The sequence below is a fragment of the Myotis myotis genome, unplaced genomic scaffold, assembly GCF_014108235.1.
Source record: "Myotis myotis isolate mMyoMyo1 unplaced genomic scaffold, mMyoMyo1.p scaffold_m19_p_10, whole genome shotgun sequence".
NCBI lineage: Eukaryota > Metazoa > Chordata > Mammalia > Chiroptera > Vespertilionidae > Myotis > Myotis myotis.
In genome coordinates, this window is record NW_023416314.1 from 31388376 (window position 1) to 31403803 (window position 15428).

At 39.9% G+C, this 15428-nt stretch overlaps 1 protein-coding gene across 4 annotated transcripts in view; it reads right to left on the reverse strand.

Moving 5' to 3' along the window:
• Positions 1 to 1771: 1771 nt before the first annotated feature.
• ANKRD42 (ankyrin repeat domain 42) overlaps positions 1772 to 15428 on the reverse strand; it is a 57068-nt gene continuing 43411 nt past the window's right edge. For 3 of the 4 annotated variants that reach the window (XM_036324826.1, XM_036324827.1, XM_036324825.1), the window contains 2 exons: positions 4155 to 4299; positions 1772 to 1906 (listed from right to left, as the gene is read on the reverse strand). In XM_036324826.1, the coding sequence (XP_036180719.1) occupies positions 1817 to 1906; positions 4155 to 4299 (235 nt within the window). In that variant the 3' untranslated portion in view covers positions 1772 to 1816. The remainder of the gene's footprint in view (positions 1907 to 4154; positions 4300 to 15428) is intronic. The other variant, XM_036324829.1, reaches the window with a different exon arrangement.

The window sequence follows — 15428 nt, forward strand, 5'->3', positions numbered from 1 at the left end:
AAAACAGTTAGTTACCTACAAGGGAGAACCCATATGGCTGTCAGCTGATTTCTCAACAGAAACTATGCAGGCCAGAAGGGAGTGGCAAGAAATATTCAAAGTGATGAATAGCAAGAACCTACAACCAAGATTACTTTACCCAGCAAAGCTATCATTCAGAATTGAAGGTCAGATAAAGAGCTTCACAGATAAAAAAAAAACAAAAAAACAAACAAAAAAAAAAAAACCTAAAGGAGTTCACCACCAAACCAGTATTATATGAAATGCTGAAAGGTATTCTTTAAGAAGAGGAAGAAGACCATTTGCAACAGCATGGATGGAACTGGAGAGCATTATACTACGTGAAATAAGCCAGTCAATGAAAGAAAAATACCACATGATCCCACTCATTTATGGATAATAAAGACCATTATAAACTGATGAACAAAAATAGATACAGAGGTACAGCAGCATCGAACAGATCGTCAAACTACAGGGGGAAGGCTGGGGAGGGTTGGAAGGGGGAGGAGTATGAGATCAACCGAAGAACTTGTATGCATGCATATAAGCATAACCAATGGTCACAAGACACTGGGGGGTAGGGGAGGCTGGGGAAAGATCAAGGGGGGAGAAAAGGAGACCTATGCAATACTCTTTGTAATACTTTAAGCAATAAAACAAAATTTAAAAAAAAAAGAAGCTGCTGCCGATGAAGCCCAAAGCTAGCCATCAGATCTTCAGGGGGAGGCAGGATCCAGACAATTGCCGCAGGAGAGTGACGAAACTTTTCTAGGTCAAGGAGTGGGGTCGGGTAGGAAAAGGGAGGGAATTGAAGTCAGAACTTCCATAGTTGTTTTTCTTAGTCAGCTAAGTTGGGGGAAAATACTAATAAAACCATGTATTTTTTATTTTTCCCAATTTGCCTTGTCTCTACATTCCTTTCTTATAGAGTCTGCAAGACAGAACAATGGTTGAATTTTAAATCAGGTTATATACATGGGTACTCTTAGTAAGCACACATTATGTATTTTTTAAAATCCTTTTACAACTACTGGTCTTCATTTCTGTAAAACTTTCCTGAGTGAGATATTTGGTTGTTATTGCAAAATTGGCCTTTTCTAAAACTTACTGTTCTTAAATTGTATTTTCTCCCAAGCCCAGATGCTTTCTAAAAGTCAAGTCACTTGAAAAGTTAAAAAATAAAACAAAAAACACATATACCTTAGTAGTAAGGTACTCTCTAGAAAATAAGAGAAATATAATTTTATTATGAAGCTATAATAAAATGTTTTAAAAAATATATTTTATTGGTTTTTTACAGAGAGGAAGGGAGAGGGATAGAGAGTTAGAAACATCAATCAGCTGCCTCCTGCACACCTCCCACTGGGGATGTGCCCGCAACCAAGGTACATGCCTTTGACCAGAATCGAACCTGGGACCCTTCAGTCCACAGGCCAACGCTCTATCCATTGAGCCAAACTGGTCAGGGCTATAATAGAATTTTTAATATCTATCATAATTTTAACATCTGGAATTGTATTCCTTTGGAAACTTTAATATTATGTTTTAAAGTTTATGTGAATATTTTGCTAAATTAATTACTCATAAATCTAAATCTTAACTTGCCTACATAACTATAAAGAGGATATATTGGGAGGGAGATACAACTGAGTACATGCAATTTTAACAATTCCTTTGAGGTTATGTAACATTTCTGCCTTAAAAATTGGAGTAAATTGTATATCAGAGTAACTTGAAAAGAGTTTAACATATTAACATATCAATTTTTAAATAAAAGAGAAAAATCAAGCAAGTTTATTTAAATTCGTTTCATTGATTAGTACCTTCTCACAAAAACGCCCCCAGAAGACACTTTCTTCTTCACTCGCTTCTTCTCTTTGCTTGACTCAAAAGAAGAGTCATCTTCCTATAAATGACAAAAAAAGAGAACCAAGTAAGATTTCTACCCTAGACACATTTTATCTTTCTATTTGTTCCAAAAGAAAAAATTAATGATGCTAATATTTCCAACTCTAGATTAAAGTAAAATAAAACAGTGTCAGGAAGTTTGCCGTACAGATCAGGTTTGAGGTGATACAGGTCTGGAACAGAACTAGCTCACCCTTGGTGACTGAAGAAAAAATTTCCCATGAAAGGAAAATATGTAACGTACCCAAATCCCTACACTATGTCACATGAGCTGTCCACAAGGACCACATCATGGCCTGTCTTCACTCACAGAAGGGAGCAAGGGTAAAGTTTCCCCAGTGTACTTTCTGCCTCTTCTCCTGAGGCCAGATGGCCTGAAATACAAGTACCACTGGGTTTCCTGCTGACGCTGTCACTCAGTTATAAAAATACTCCACCTGTTTTCCTGTATTTGTTCTTTGTATCTGTTTCCATATTCTTTTCTTTTTAGCTTCCTTCTAGAGATTTGTCCTTTTCATCTATAACTATAAGCATTTTCCTATATTCCAAATTCCAAATTCATAGTTCCAGCTGGGAATTATGAAAAGAGATAAGGCTATGGAATCAAAAGTTAGAGATTGAATACTGATCCCACCATAACTAGTTGTGTGAATTTAGACAACTCCACTCTCTGAGCTTCAGTTTCCTCAGATGTTAAATGAGAGCAGATCAAATGACATGTAAGAACTTTGTGTTACAAATGTAATCTGAACAAAGGGATACTATGACAACTTCCATGCTGGCTTTCTATTCTTAAAATTGCTCCTTTGAGAAACTGACGATTTCTTACATGGATTCCACTCAAAGCACTTTATTTTGGCTATTTAGAATGTTAAATTATATTTATATATACTCTCTAATTGCCTTAGAATTCTTGATTACTCTGCAAATATTTTTTCCTTATATGGTACAATAATAAGAACAACACTGCACATTTATGAACCAGGCTGCTGTTCTAACCAATATATATGTAGATATATATGTAGATATGTGTGTACTAGAGGCCCGATGCACAAAATTCATGCAAGAGTAGGCCTTCCTTCCCCCGGCTGCTGGCACTGGCTTCCCTCTGGCACCTGGGACCCAGACTTCCCTCGCAGCCCTGGCTTCATCTGGAAGGTCATTTGGAAGGATGTCCAGTCTAATTAGCATATTACCCTTATATTATTATAGACTAGGGGCCCGGTGCACAAAATTCGTGCATGGGGGTGGGTCCCTCAGCCCGACCTGAAACCCTCTCCAATCTGGTAGCCCTCAGGAGAGTCCTCTCCCATCCGGGAGTTTCTGTCTGTCTTTGCAATCATATGAGCAAATTGTCTGAGACCCCAACCCAGTTTGGTTTGGTGCTCACAGAATAATAGAGGTCTTTTTTTTTCTTTGCTCCATTGGTGGAGATTTCCAGGAAGTTCAGGATATCTTCCTTTTAATTTTTCCTCAACAGTCTGACTTTACTTATGTCTCTCACCTTTGCTTTCCCTCCATCCCCCACCTGCAACAGTAACTTGCTCCAGGCTCACTTTGCTCTAGTGTCTAGAGATCCTGCAAAGCTTCTACCATCAGAACTACAATTCCCAGCCGTCCTGGTGCTCCCCGCGCTATGGGCTTCTGCTTCCGGTCCACGGGCTGATACCAGAACTATGATTCCCAGAATTCCTGGTGCTCCCCGCACTTTTGGTTCTGGGAACTTCAGCTGCCCCCAGGCCAGGCTGACAGGACCGGACACTCCAGTGGCGTCCCCGGGACCCTAGCCACTCGGCATCGGCGTGCACACGCACTGGCCACAGGCTCAGAGTGGCTGGGGTCCCGGGGATGACCGCCATATCCCACCCACCCCCCGGCCACTCAACGCCCGTGCACATGCATGCTGCCCACAGGCCCGCCATCTTTGTCGGTTTAATTTGCATACTCACTCCTGATTGGCTGTTGTGGAGGGATGGTCAATTTACATATTTGTCTATTATTAGTATAGATATATGAAGGAATATACATAGATATATATTCATTTAAACCTTACAACACTCTAGAAAATATAAATTATTACCTCCAGTTTACAACTAAGGCAAAGAGAAGTTAAATGATTTGTTCAAACCAAAAAAGGGTTGTAGCCAGGATTCAAATCCAGATATCCCCAGTCCAAAACTTGAACTCTTCACTACTCTTGTATACTACTTCTTGAGAAAGATAAATGTGTTAAGAAGGACACTAACCGCCGGCATGGAATTGGGGACCTGAATATCTTCCAGGGTCTGCCTGAGCTGATCCACCTCTGCTCGACACTCATCCAGCTGACTTTCTAGTTTTTCTCTCCGCAGTCGTTCGTACTGCAGCTGGCCCTGCAGCTCTTGGATAGTCCTGTCAAAAATAGATTTTGTTTTCAGTCAGTCTCCAATATGAACTAAATATGATTTTGGTAAGAGTGAAAAGCATCCATGCACTGTATTTAAGGCAAATAAAAAAATAACTGTACAGTGGGGTCTTGACTTACAAGTTTAATTCGTTTCGTGATGGAGCTCGTAACTCAAATTACTCATATGTCAAATCATTAAAGTGAACGAGTGAGACACGTGATGCTGGGCTGATGTTGTGGTGTTCACTGTGACGTTCACTGCGCCAACTAGCGGTGGGGTATCTGAAGCTGGCTCATAACCTGAATTTTAGCTCGCAACTCAAAGCAAAAAATTGGCCGAGAGACGGCTCGTATCTCGAAAAACTCATTAGTCGGGACACTTGTAAGTCAAGGCCCCCACTGTATTCTACAAATATGTATTGAGAAGCTACATGAACCAACACTAATCTAGATACTGGGGATCAGCAGTACACCAAATGGGCCAAATATGCCCTCGAGGTCTTGTCTTAGCAGTGGAGAAAGACAGACAGGAAAGAAAATAAGAAATTATGGTATGTTGGAAGTTGATAAATGCTAAGGGAGAAAAAACTAAGCAAGAAAGGGTCATATAAAATGTTGTTTAAGAAGGCATTAACACTTCATACACAGTGGCAGGGAAAGCCTTACTAAGAAGGTGCTTTGGAGCAAAGTTCTAAAGAAATGAGGAAGATGATCAAGCAGACCTCCAGGGGAAGGGCATTACACACAGAAGAGCGGGTGTAAAGGCCCTACATCAGAAGTATGCCTGGTGACCTGAAAGAAAACCAGAGGCCATGTGGTTGGAATAGTTTAAAGTATAAAAGGGATAGTAGGTCAGAGAGGTAAAAGGAATCCAGTAAAGTAGAGCTTTTACTCTCAGTGAAAAGGGAAGCCACTGGAGGATCTGAGCAGAGAAATGGCATGAATTGATTTAAACTTTTGTTTTCTTTTTCTTTGCTTTGTGTGTGTTTTTTCTATTGATTTACAGATACTTTACCATCCTTGCATCCCTGAAATAAACCCTACTTGGTCATGGTGTATGATCTTTCTAATGGAATGCTGGATCTGAACATCTATGTTCATCAGAGATACTGGCTTGTAATTCTCTTTCTTTGTAGTGCCTTTATCTGGTTTGGGGATTAGGGTAATCCTGGCTTCATAGAAAGAACTTGGAAGTGGTTCCTTCCTCTTGAATTTTTTTTGGAATAGTCTGAGGAGGATAGGTTGTAATTCTTTTTTGAATGTTTGGTAAAACTCCACTGTGAAGCCATCTGACCAGAGCTTTTTTTTTTATTTTTTTATTGCTTAAAGTATTACAAAGGGTATTACATATGTGTCCATTTTATCCCCCCGCCCTAGACAGTCCCCTAGCCTCCCCTATCCCCCAATGTCTTATGTCCACTGGTTATGCTTATATGCATGCATACAAGTCCTTTAGTTGATCTCTTACCCCCCTACCTCCTGCCCCCCAACCCTCCCCGGCCTTCCTGCTGCAGTTTGACAATCTGTTTGAGGCAGCTCTGCCTCTGTATCTATTATTGTTCAAAAGTTTATAATGGTCTCTATTATCCATGAATGAGTGAGATCATGTGGTATTTTTCCTTCATTGACTGGCTTATTTCACTTAGCATAATGCTCTCCAGTTCCATCCATGACGTTGCAAATGGTAAGAGTTCCTTCCTTTTTAGAGCAGCATAGTATTCCATCGTGTAGATGTACCAGTTTTCTAATCCATTCATCTACTGATGGGCACTTAGGCTGTTTCCAGATCTTAGCTATGGTGAATTGTGCTGCTATGAACATGGGGGTGCATATATCCTTTCTGATTGGTGTTTCTGGTTTCTTGGGATATATTCCTAGAAGTGGGATCACAGGGTCAAATGGGAGTTCCATTTTCAGTTTTTTAAGGAAACTCCATACTGTCTTCCATAGTGGCTGCACCAGTCTGCATTCCCACCAGCAGTGCACAAGTGTTCCTTTTTCTCCACATCCTCTCCAGCACTTGTCGTTTGTTGATTTGTTGATGATAGCCAGTCTGACAGGTGTGAGATGGTACCTCATTATTGTTTTGATTTGCATCTCTCGGATGATTAGTGACTTTGAGCATGTTTTCATATGTCTCTTGGCTTTCTGAATGTCCTCTTTTGAAAGGTGTCTATTTAGGTCCTTTGCCCATTTTTTGATTGGATTGTTTATCTTCCTTTAGTTAAGTTGTATGAGTTCCCTATAAATTTTGGAGATTAGGCCCTTATCAGATATGACATTGGCAAATATGTTTTCCCACACAGTGGGTTTTCTCGTTGTTTTGTTGATGGTTTCTTTTGCTGTGCAGAAGCTTTTTATTTTGATGTAGTCCCATTTGTTCATTTTCTCTTTAGTTTCAAGTGCCCTAGGAGCTGTATCAGTGAAGAAATTGCTTCAGCATATGTCTGAGATTTTGTTGCCTTTGGATTCTTCTAAAATTTTTATGGTTTCCTGTCGTACGTTTAAGTCCTTTATCCATTTTGAGTTTATTTTTGTGTATGGTGTAAGTTGGTGGTCTAGTTTCATTTTATTGCATATATCTGTCCAATTTTCCCAACACCATTTATTGAAGAGACTATCTTGGCTCCATTGTATGTTCTTGCCTCCTTTGTCAAATATTAATTGAGCATATTGGTTCGGGCCAATTTCTGGGCTCTCTATTCTATTCCATTGATCTATATGCCTATTCTTGTGCCAGTACCAGGCAGTTTTGAGAACAGTGGCTTTGGAATACAACTTGATATCTGGTATTGAGATCCCACCTACTTTGGTCTTTTTCAGGATTGCTGCAGCTATTCGGGGTCTTTTTTTATTCCAGATGAATTTTTGGAGAGTTCGTTCTAGATCTCTGAAGTATGCCGTTGGTATTTTAATGGGAAGTGCGTTGAATTTATAGATTGCTTTGGGTAGTATGGACATTTTAATGATGTTGATTCTACCAATCCATGAACACGGTATGTTCTTCCATCTGTTTATGTCTTCCTCTATATCCTTTTTCAACTTCCTGTAGTTTTCTGAGTAGAGGTCTTTTACCTCTTTAGTTAAGTTTATTCCTAGGTAGCTTAATTTTTTTGGTGCGATGGTAAACGGGATTGTTTTTATAATCTCTCTTTCTGAAAGTTCACTATTGGTGTATAGAAATGCCTCGGATTTCTTGGGGTTAATTTTGTATCCTGCTACATTGCCAAATTCATGTATTAAGTCCAGTAGCTTTTTGATGGAGTCTCTAGGGTTTTGTATGTATAATATCATGTCGTCTGCAAATAAGGACAGTTTTACTTCCTCTTTTCCAATTTGGATGCCTTTTATTTCTTCTTCTTGCCGAATTGCAATGGCTAACACTTCCAGTACTATGTTGAACAGGAGTGGTGAGAGGGGGCATCCCTGTCTTGTTCCTGTTCTTAGGGGAAATGGTGTTAGTTTTTGTCCATTGAGTATGATGTTGGCTGTGGGCCTGTCATATATGGCTTTTATTATGTTGAGGTATGATCCTTCTACTCCCACCTTGCTGAGAGCTTTTATCAAAATGGGTGTTGAATTTTGTCAAATGCTTTTTCTGCATCAATTGATATGACCATGTGGTTTTTTTCTTTCAATTTGTTTATGTGATGTATCACGTTTATTGATTTGCGGATATTGTACCATCCTTGCATCCCTGGGATAAATCCTACTTGGTCATGGTGTATGATCTTTCTGATGTACTGCTGGATCCGATTTGCTAAGATTTTGTTGAGGATTTTGGCATCTATGTTCATGAGGGATATTGGCCTGTAATTCTCTTTCATTGTGTTGTCTTTACCTGGTTTTGGTATTAGGGTGATGCTGGCTTCATAGAATGAGCTTGGAAGTGTTCCTTCCTCTTGAATTTTTTGTAGTAGTCTGAGGAAGATAGGTTTTAGTTCTTCCTTGAATGTTTGGTAAAACTCCCCTGTGAAGCCGTCTGGTCCTGGGCTTTTGTTTGCTGGAAGCTTTTTGATGACTGCTTCAATTTCTTCCATAGTTATTGGCCTGTTGAGATTTTTAGATTCTTCCTGATTGAGTTTTGGAATGTTGTATTTTTCTAGGAATTTGTCCATTTCCTCCAGGTTGTCTAGTTTGTTGGAGTAGAGCTGTCCATAGTATTTTTTAACAATCATTTGTATTTCTGTGGGGTCTGTTGTTATTTCGCCTCTATCGTTTCTGATTTTGTTTATTTGGGTCCTCTCTCTTTGCTTCTTGGTGAGTCTGGCTAGAGGTTTGTCAATCTTGTTTATCCTTTCAAAGAACCAGCTCTTGGTTTCATTGATTTTCTGTATTGTTTTTTTGGTCTCTATGTCATTTATTTCTGCTCTAATCTTTATTATCTCCTTCCTTCTGCTCACTCTGGGGTTTTCTTGTTGCTCTCTTTCTAGTTCTTTGAGTTGTAGAGTTAGATGATTTACTACCATTTTTTCTTGTTTTTTGAGATAGGCCTGTAGAGCTATAAACTTCCCTCTCAGGACTGCTTTCATTGTGTCCCATAGGTTTTGGATTGTTGTGTTTTCATTGTCATTAGTTTCCAGGATGTTTCGAATTTCTTCTTTGATTTCATTGGTAACCCAATCAATATTTAATAGCATGCTATTCAGCTTCCAGGTGTTTGAGTATTTTGGGTTGTTTTTATTGTAGTTTATTTCTAATATTATGCCATCGTGGTCTGCGAAGACACTTTTTATGATTTCAATTTTCTTGAATTTGGGGATACTTTGCTTGTGACCCAATATATGGTCTATTTTTGAATATGTCCCATGAGCACTTGAGAAGAACGTATATTCCCTGGCTTTGGGGTGAAGTGTTCTGAAGATGTCTATTAAGTCCATCTGATCTAGTGAGTCATTTAGGATTGCTGTATCTTTGCTGATTGTTTGTCTATAGGACTTATCCAGTGCTGTCAGTGGTGTATTAAAGTCCCCTACTATGATTGTATTGTTGTCGATCTCTCCTTTGATATCTTCCAGGAGTTTTTTTATGAATTTGGGTGCTCCTGCATTGGGTGCATATATGTTTACCAGGGTTATATCTTCTTGTTGTATTGATCCCTTTAGTATTATGAAGTGGCCTTCCTTATCTCTTGTTATGGCCTTCACTTTGAGGTCTATTTTGTCCGATATAAGTATTGCTACCCCAGCTTTCTTTTCCTTTCCATTTGCCTGAAAGATATTTTTCCATCCTTTCACTTTCAGTCTGTGTGAGTCCCTTCTAATGAGGTGGGTTTCTTGTAGACAGCAGATGTATGGGTCATGTTTTTTTATCCATTCAGCCACTTGATGTCTTTTGTTTGGAGCATTTAGTCCATTTACGTTTAAAGTTATTATTGAAAGGTACTTGTTTGTAGCCATTTCTGTTTTTGTGTGGCTGTTTTCTTTCTGAGCTTTTTATTTCTTATTTTTATACCAGTCCCTTTAGCATTCCTTGCATTGCTGGCTTGGTGGTGATAAACTCCCTTAGCCTTTTTTTTGTCTGTGAAGCTTCTTATTTCCCCTTCAAGTTTGAATGATAGCCTTGCTGGATAGAGTATTCTTGGATTCAGTCCTTTGCTTTGCATCACTTTGTAAATTTCCGTCCATTCTTTTCTGGCCTGATGTGTTTCTGTTGAGAAATCATTTGACAATCTAATGGGAGATCCCTTGTATGTAACTTTCCGTCTCTCTCTTGCAGCCTGTAAGATTCTCTCTTTGTCATGAACATTTGCCATGGTAATTATGATGTGTCTTGGTGTGGGTCTTTTCGGGTTCACCTTGTTTGGGACTCTCTGGGCTTGTGTGACTTTTTTCTTCCCCACCTCAGGGAAGTTTTCTGATATTATTTCTTCTAATAGGTTTTCTAATCCTTGTTCATCCTTCTGTTGATCTGGTACCCCTATTATTCGTATGTTGTTTCGTTTCATGTTGTCCCAAAGCTCCCTTAGGCTCTCCTCCTGTCTTTTCATTTTTTTCTCCAATTGCAGTACAATTTGGGTGTGTTTTGCTTCCTTGTCTTCTAATTCACTAATTCGGTCCTCCGCTTCACCCAGTCTACTGTTGATACTTTCAATGGAGTTTTTCATTGCAGCTATATCACTCTTCATTTCTTCTTGGGTCTTACTTAAGTTGTTGATTTTTTCATCTGTTTCTTCTAGCTTCTTCCATATGTTATCGATTTTTTCATCTGTTTCGTCTTGCTTCTTGCAGAGGTTGTCGATTTTTTCCTCCATCCGGTTTATGCACTCTAGGACCCTTATTCTGAATTCTTTATCTGTCATGTTGCATGCCTCTGTATTACTTAGCTGCTTTTCTGGAGAGTCCTCCTTCTCTTTCCTTTGGGGGTTTCTTTGTCTACCCATGTTTGATCTCACTGACATATCTAGACGTTGAGTCGTTCAGTGGTTGCTCCCTTGGTGGCAGTGACTCCTTGGTCTGTGGTTGCTCTTCGGGCGGTTGCGGTAGCAGCTGCTCTTCAGTTGGCAGCAGCTCCTCTGGTGGGTGCTGTTCACAGCTGTGGTGGCTCTTCTGGCTGGTGGGGTGAGGTTTCACGTACAGCTGCTGTTCCTCAGCAGAGGGTGTGGTGCTCAGGAGGTTGCTGTTGCTTGGATCTGCTGCGTTGATTTAAAGGCACAAAATACAACACAACAAGGCACCACGTACCAGGCACTATACACAAATATATTCACGATATTAATAACCCCAAATAAAGGTGACCACCTGAATTAAGAGAATTAGGGGATAAGGAAGAAGGAAGAGAAAAAGATAAAAGAGAAAAAAGAAAAGAAAAGTAGGGACCAAAAAAAGGAGTGCAAAAATGAAATTGGGAAAAAGGAGGGGGGAAAATAAAAGCGAGATAAGAAAAGAAAAGAAAAAAAAAGAGCGAAAAGAGAGAATGAAGTGGAAGAGGGGAAGAGACTTTTTTATATGAGGAGAATACTCCTATAGAACAGCCATTAATCCTAACAAATTCCAGCAACAGCTCCCTGGAGATGAATGCAAACTAGAAACAACCAATAATATAACGATGAAAATAGAATGGAGAACACTAATCCCAAAATAAAATAAAGAGAAAATAAAATGGCACTTTAAAAAAAAAATGGTAAAATGGTAGCAGTAATAATACTGGTTAAAAATAAGAAGGTAGTAATTAAAAGGGTAAAATCAGGTGATGGAAAAAAGAAGAGAAAAAAAAAGAAGAAAAGAAAAAAAATAAAAAAAAAATAAAAAAAATAAAAAATAAAAAAAATTGGTTTCTTAGTTAAAAGGTGAAAAAAGAAAAAAAAGAAAATATTGCAGTAGTGAAGGTCCTTCGGTTCTTCTATTCTTCAGTGTGGCTCGCCTTAGACCTGCCAGGTATTCAGGAGGGTGTTGAGTTTCCCTGCGATACACTGTTCCTCTGTGTTGTAAACCACAGTCCTTATTTTAAAGCAAGCTGCATTTGTTTCCCAGACTGCCTTATTTTGTGTTTAGCAAAGAGTCAGTTTGTGGGTCAGCCTCTGGGTGGCAGTGCTCTGGGGTTGGCCTCTGAGGCTATAGGGCCTCTCTGTCCAGTGGGAGTTCACTGCCCAGAGCTGGCTGCGTAATAGTTACCAGTGCTGTGTTGTTGCTGGGATTGAAAATCCCTCTATAGGCCAGACCCTGTTAACTCCCAGGGTCTGATCAGGTTATTTTAATCCTTGATCTCCTACAGGGTGGAATCTGGGTGTGGCTGTGCTCCTTGCCTGGGGGCTGGGGGGAGGAGTCTCACTCTCCGGAGAGAATGGCTGCCCTAGTCCTGGGCTCAGGGGTGTCTCAGCACTCAATTCGTTGCCACCTCTCCCGGCCCCCCTTCTCTCCTCAGACTCTCCCCAGATTCCACTCCTCCGCACCCTCTTCCTCTCTTCAGCACAGGTGAGTGTCTGTATCCGAAATGTCCCATGAACAGGATTCAGTGAAAACAAACAAACAAATGCCGGCCGCGGAAACGGGGAAGGCTTGGTTTCTGTAAGCTTCTTTTCTTACCCGGACTGCATGGTCTGGTCAGCTCTTCAGGCTGCCCCCTTTAGGCTCAGTCCTCCGTGATCACAGAACCCAGCTCGCAATTCTCCCGGCGGCGCCAGGAATCCCGCGGTTCTCCTTTCCCCCGTCAGGGGCTGTGCCTGTCCCAAGGGACGCGGCTGTCTGCCACGCGGTCTCCCTCTGACTCTCTGGGCTCAGAGGTCTGGGAACCTTTCCTGCCCAAATCCCTGTTTTTTTTACCTTTCCAGGGGAGTTCTGCTCTTCCCGGCTGCAAACCGTCTCACCAGCTGAGCAATTTCGCCAATTCGGGGTGGATGTTACTAGTTTCAGCTGCTCACTCCATTTGCTCCGGGACACGACCTGGGACGCGTCTGCCTATACCGCCGCCATCTTCCGTCCGGCCAAAGTATCCCATTGTCTTAAGGTATAAGTGTGATGATGTCTCTACGCCTACAGCCCAGTTCCTGGCACAAAGGAGTACTCTAGAAATCGATTCCCTTCCCCATTGTCGTTATGTGAAAACAGAACATGTTCCACAGTGCAGGCAGACATGTCTGACCAGAGCTTTTGTTTGCTGGAAGTTTTTTGATTACTGCTTCAATTTCCTCCATAGTTATCAACCTATTCAGATTTTTTTATTCTTCCTGATTGAGTTTTGGAAGGTTGTATTTTTCTAGGAATATGTCCATTTCTTCTAGGTTGACCAGTTTGTTGGAATAGAGTTGTTCATAGTATATTTTACAATCCTTTGTATTCCTGCAGGCTTTTGTTATTTCACCTTTTTCATTTCTGATTTTGTTTATTTGGGTCCTCTCTCTGCTTCTTGGTGAATCTGGCTAAAGGTTCATCAACCTTGTTTATCCTTTCAAAGAACCAGCTCTTGGTTTTATTTATCTTTTGAATTGTGTTTTTGGTCTCTACGTCATTTCCACTCTGATCTTCATTATTTCCTTCCTTCTGCTCACTCTGGGCATTTGTTGTTGGTCTGTTTCTAATTCTTTAAGTTGTAGAGTTAGGTAATTTATTACCAGTTTTTCTTGTTTTTTGAGATAGGCTTTTAATGCTATGAACTTCCCTCTCAGGACTGCTTTCACTGTGTCCCATAAATTTTGGGTTGTTGTGTTTTCATTGTCATTTGTTTCCAGGATGTTTTTTTTACTTCTCCTTTGATCTCTCTGATAACCCAATCATTGTTTAATAACATGCTATTTTGCCTCCAAGTGTTTGAATTTTTTTGATTATTTATATTGTAGTTATTTCTAATATTAAGCCATTGTGGTCTAAGAAGATGCTTGATATGATTTCAATCTTCTTGAATTTGAAGAGACTTTGCCTGTGTCCCAATATGTGATCTATCTTTGAAAATGTCCCATGTGCACTTGAGAAGAATGTATATTCTGTAGCTTTGGGGTGAAATGTTCTGAAGATGTCGATTAAGTCCATCTGATCTTGCAAGTCACTTAGGATTGTTGTTTCTTTGCTGATTTTTTGAATAGAGGATTTATCCAGTGATACCAATGAGGTATTAAAGTCCCCTACTATGATTGTATTGTTGTCAATCTCTCCCTTGATGTCTTCCAGAAGTTTTTTCATGTATTTGGATGCTCCTACATTGGGTGCATATATGTTTACCAGAGTTATATCCTCTTGTTGTATCGATCCCTTTAGTATTATGAAGTGGCCTTCCTTATCACTTGTTATCGCCTTCACTTTGAGGTCTATTTTGTCAGATATAAGTATTGCTACCCCAGCTCTTTTTTCATTTCAATTTGCCTGAATGATATTTTTCCATCCCTTCACTTTCAGTCTGTGTGAGTCCCTTGTTCTGAGGTGGGTCTCTTGTAGACAGCATATATATGGGTCATATTTTCTTATCCATTACGCCACTCGATGTCTTTTGATTGGAGCATTTAATCAATTTATGTTTAAGGTTATTATTGATAGGTACTTGTTTGTAGCCATTTTTATTTGGACTTAAACATAAAATGGGAAACCATAAAAATCTTAGCAGAATCCATAGACAGCAAAAAAGCAGGCAAATGTCGTAGCAATATCTTTACTGATACAACTCCTAGGAAAATGGAAACTAAGGAGAAAATAAGCAAATGGGACTACATCAAAATAAAAAGCTTCTGCACAGCAAAAGAAACCATCAACAAGACAATAAGAAAGCCCACTGCATGAGAGAACATATTTGCCAATGTTATATCCTATAAGGGCCTACTCTCCAAAATTTATAGGGAACTCATACAACTTAACAAAAGGAAGATAAACAATCCAATCAAAAAATGGGCAAAGGACCTAAATAGACACTTTTCGAAAGAGGACATACAGAAAGCCAAGAGACATGAAAATATGCTCAAAGTCACTAATCATTTGAGAGATGGAAATCAAAACGACAATGAGATACCATCTCACACCTGTCAGAATGGCTATCATCAACAAACAATAAGTACTAGCTATGTGGAGAAAAAGGAACCCTCTTGCACTGCTGGTGGGAATGCAGACTAGTGCAACCACTGTGGAAAAACAATATGGCGTTTCCTCAAAAAGTTAAAAATGGAGCTCCCATTTGACCCAGTAATCCCAATTCTAGGAATATATCCCAAGAAATCAAAAACACTAATCAGAAAGGATATATGCACTCCTATGTTCATAGCAGCCCAATTTACAATAGCTAAGATTTGGAAACAGCCTAAGTGCCCATCAGCAGATGAGTGAATTAAAAACAGTGGTGCATCTACACATGGAATACTATGCTGCTGTAAAAAAGAAGGAATTCTTACCATTTGCAGCAGCATGGATGGACATGGAGAGCATTACACTAAGCAAAATAAATCAGTCAGAGAAAGATAAATATCACATGATCTCACTCATTTGTAGAATATAATGAACAATATACACTGATGAACAAAAATAGAGACAGAAACATCGAATAGACCATCAAACTTCAGAGGGAAGGCAGGGGAGCGTGGAGGGAGTAAGAGATCAACCAAAGGACTTGTATGCATGCATGTAAGCATAACCAATGGACACAGACAGTAGGGGGGTGAGGGCATGTGCTGGGGGGTGGGGGTGGCCAGGGAGAGGTCAATGGGGGGAAAAGAAGACAT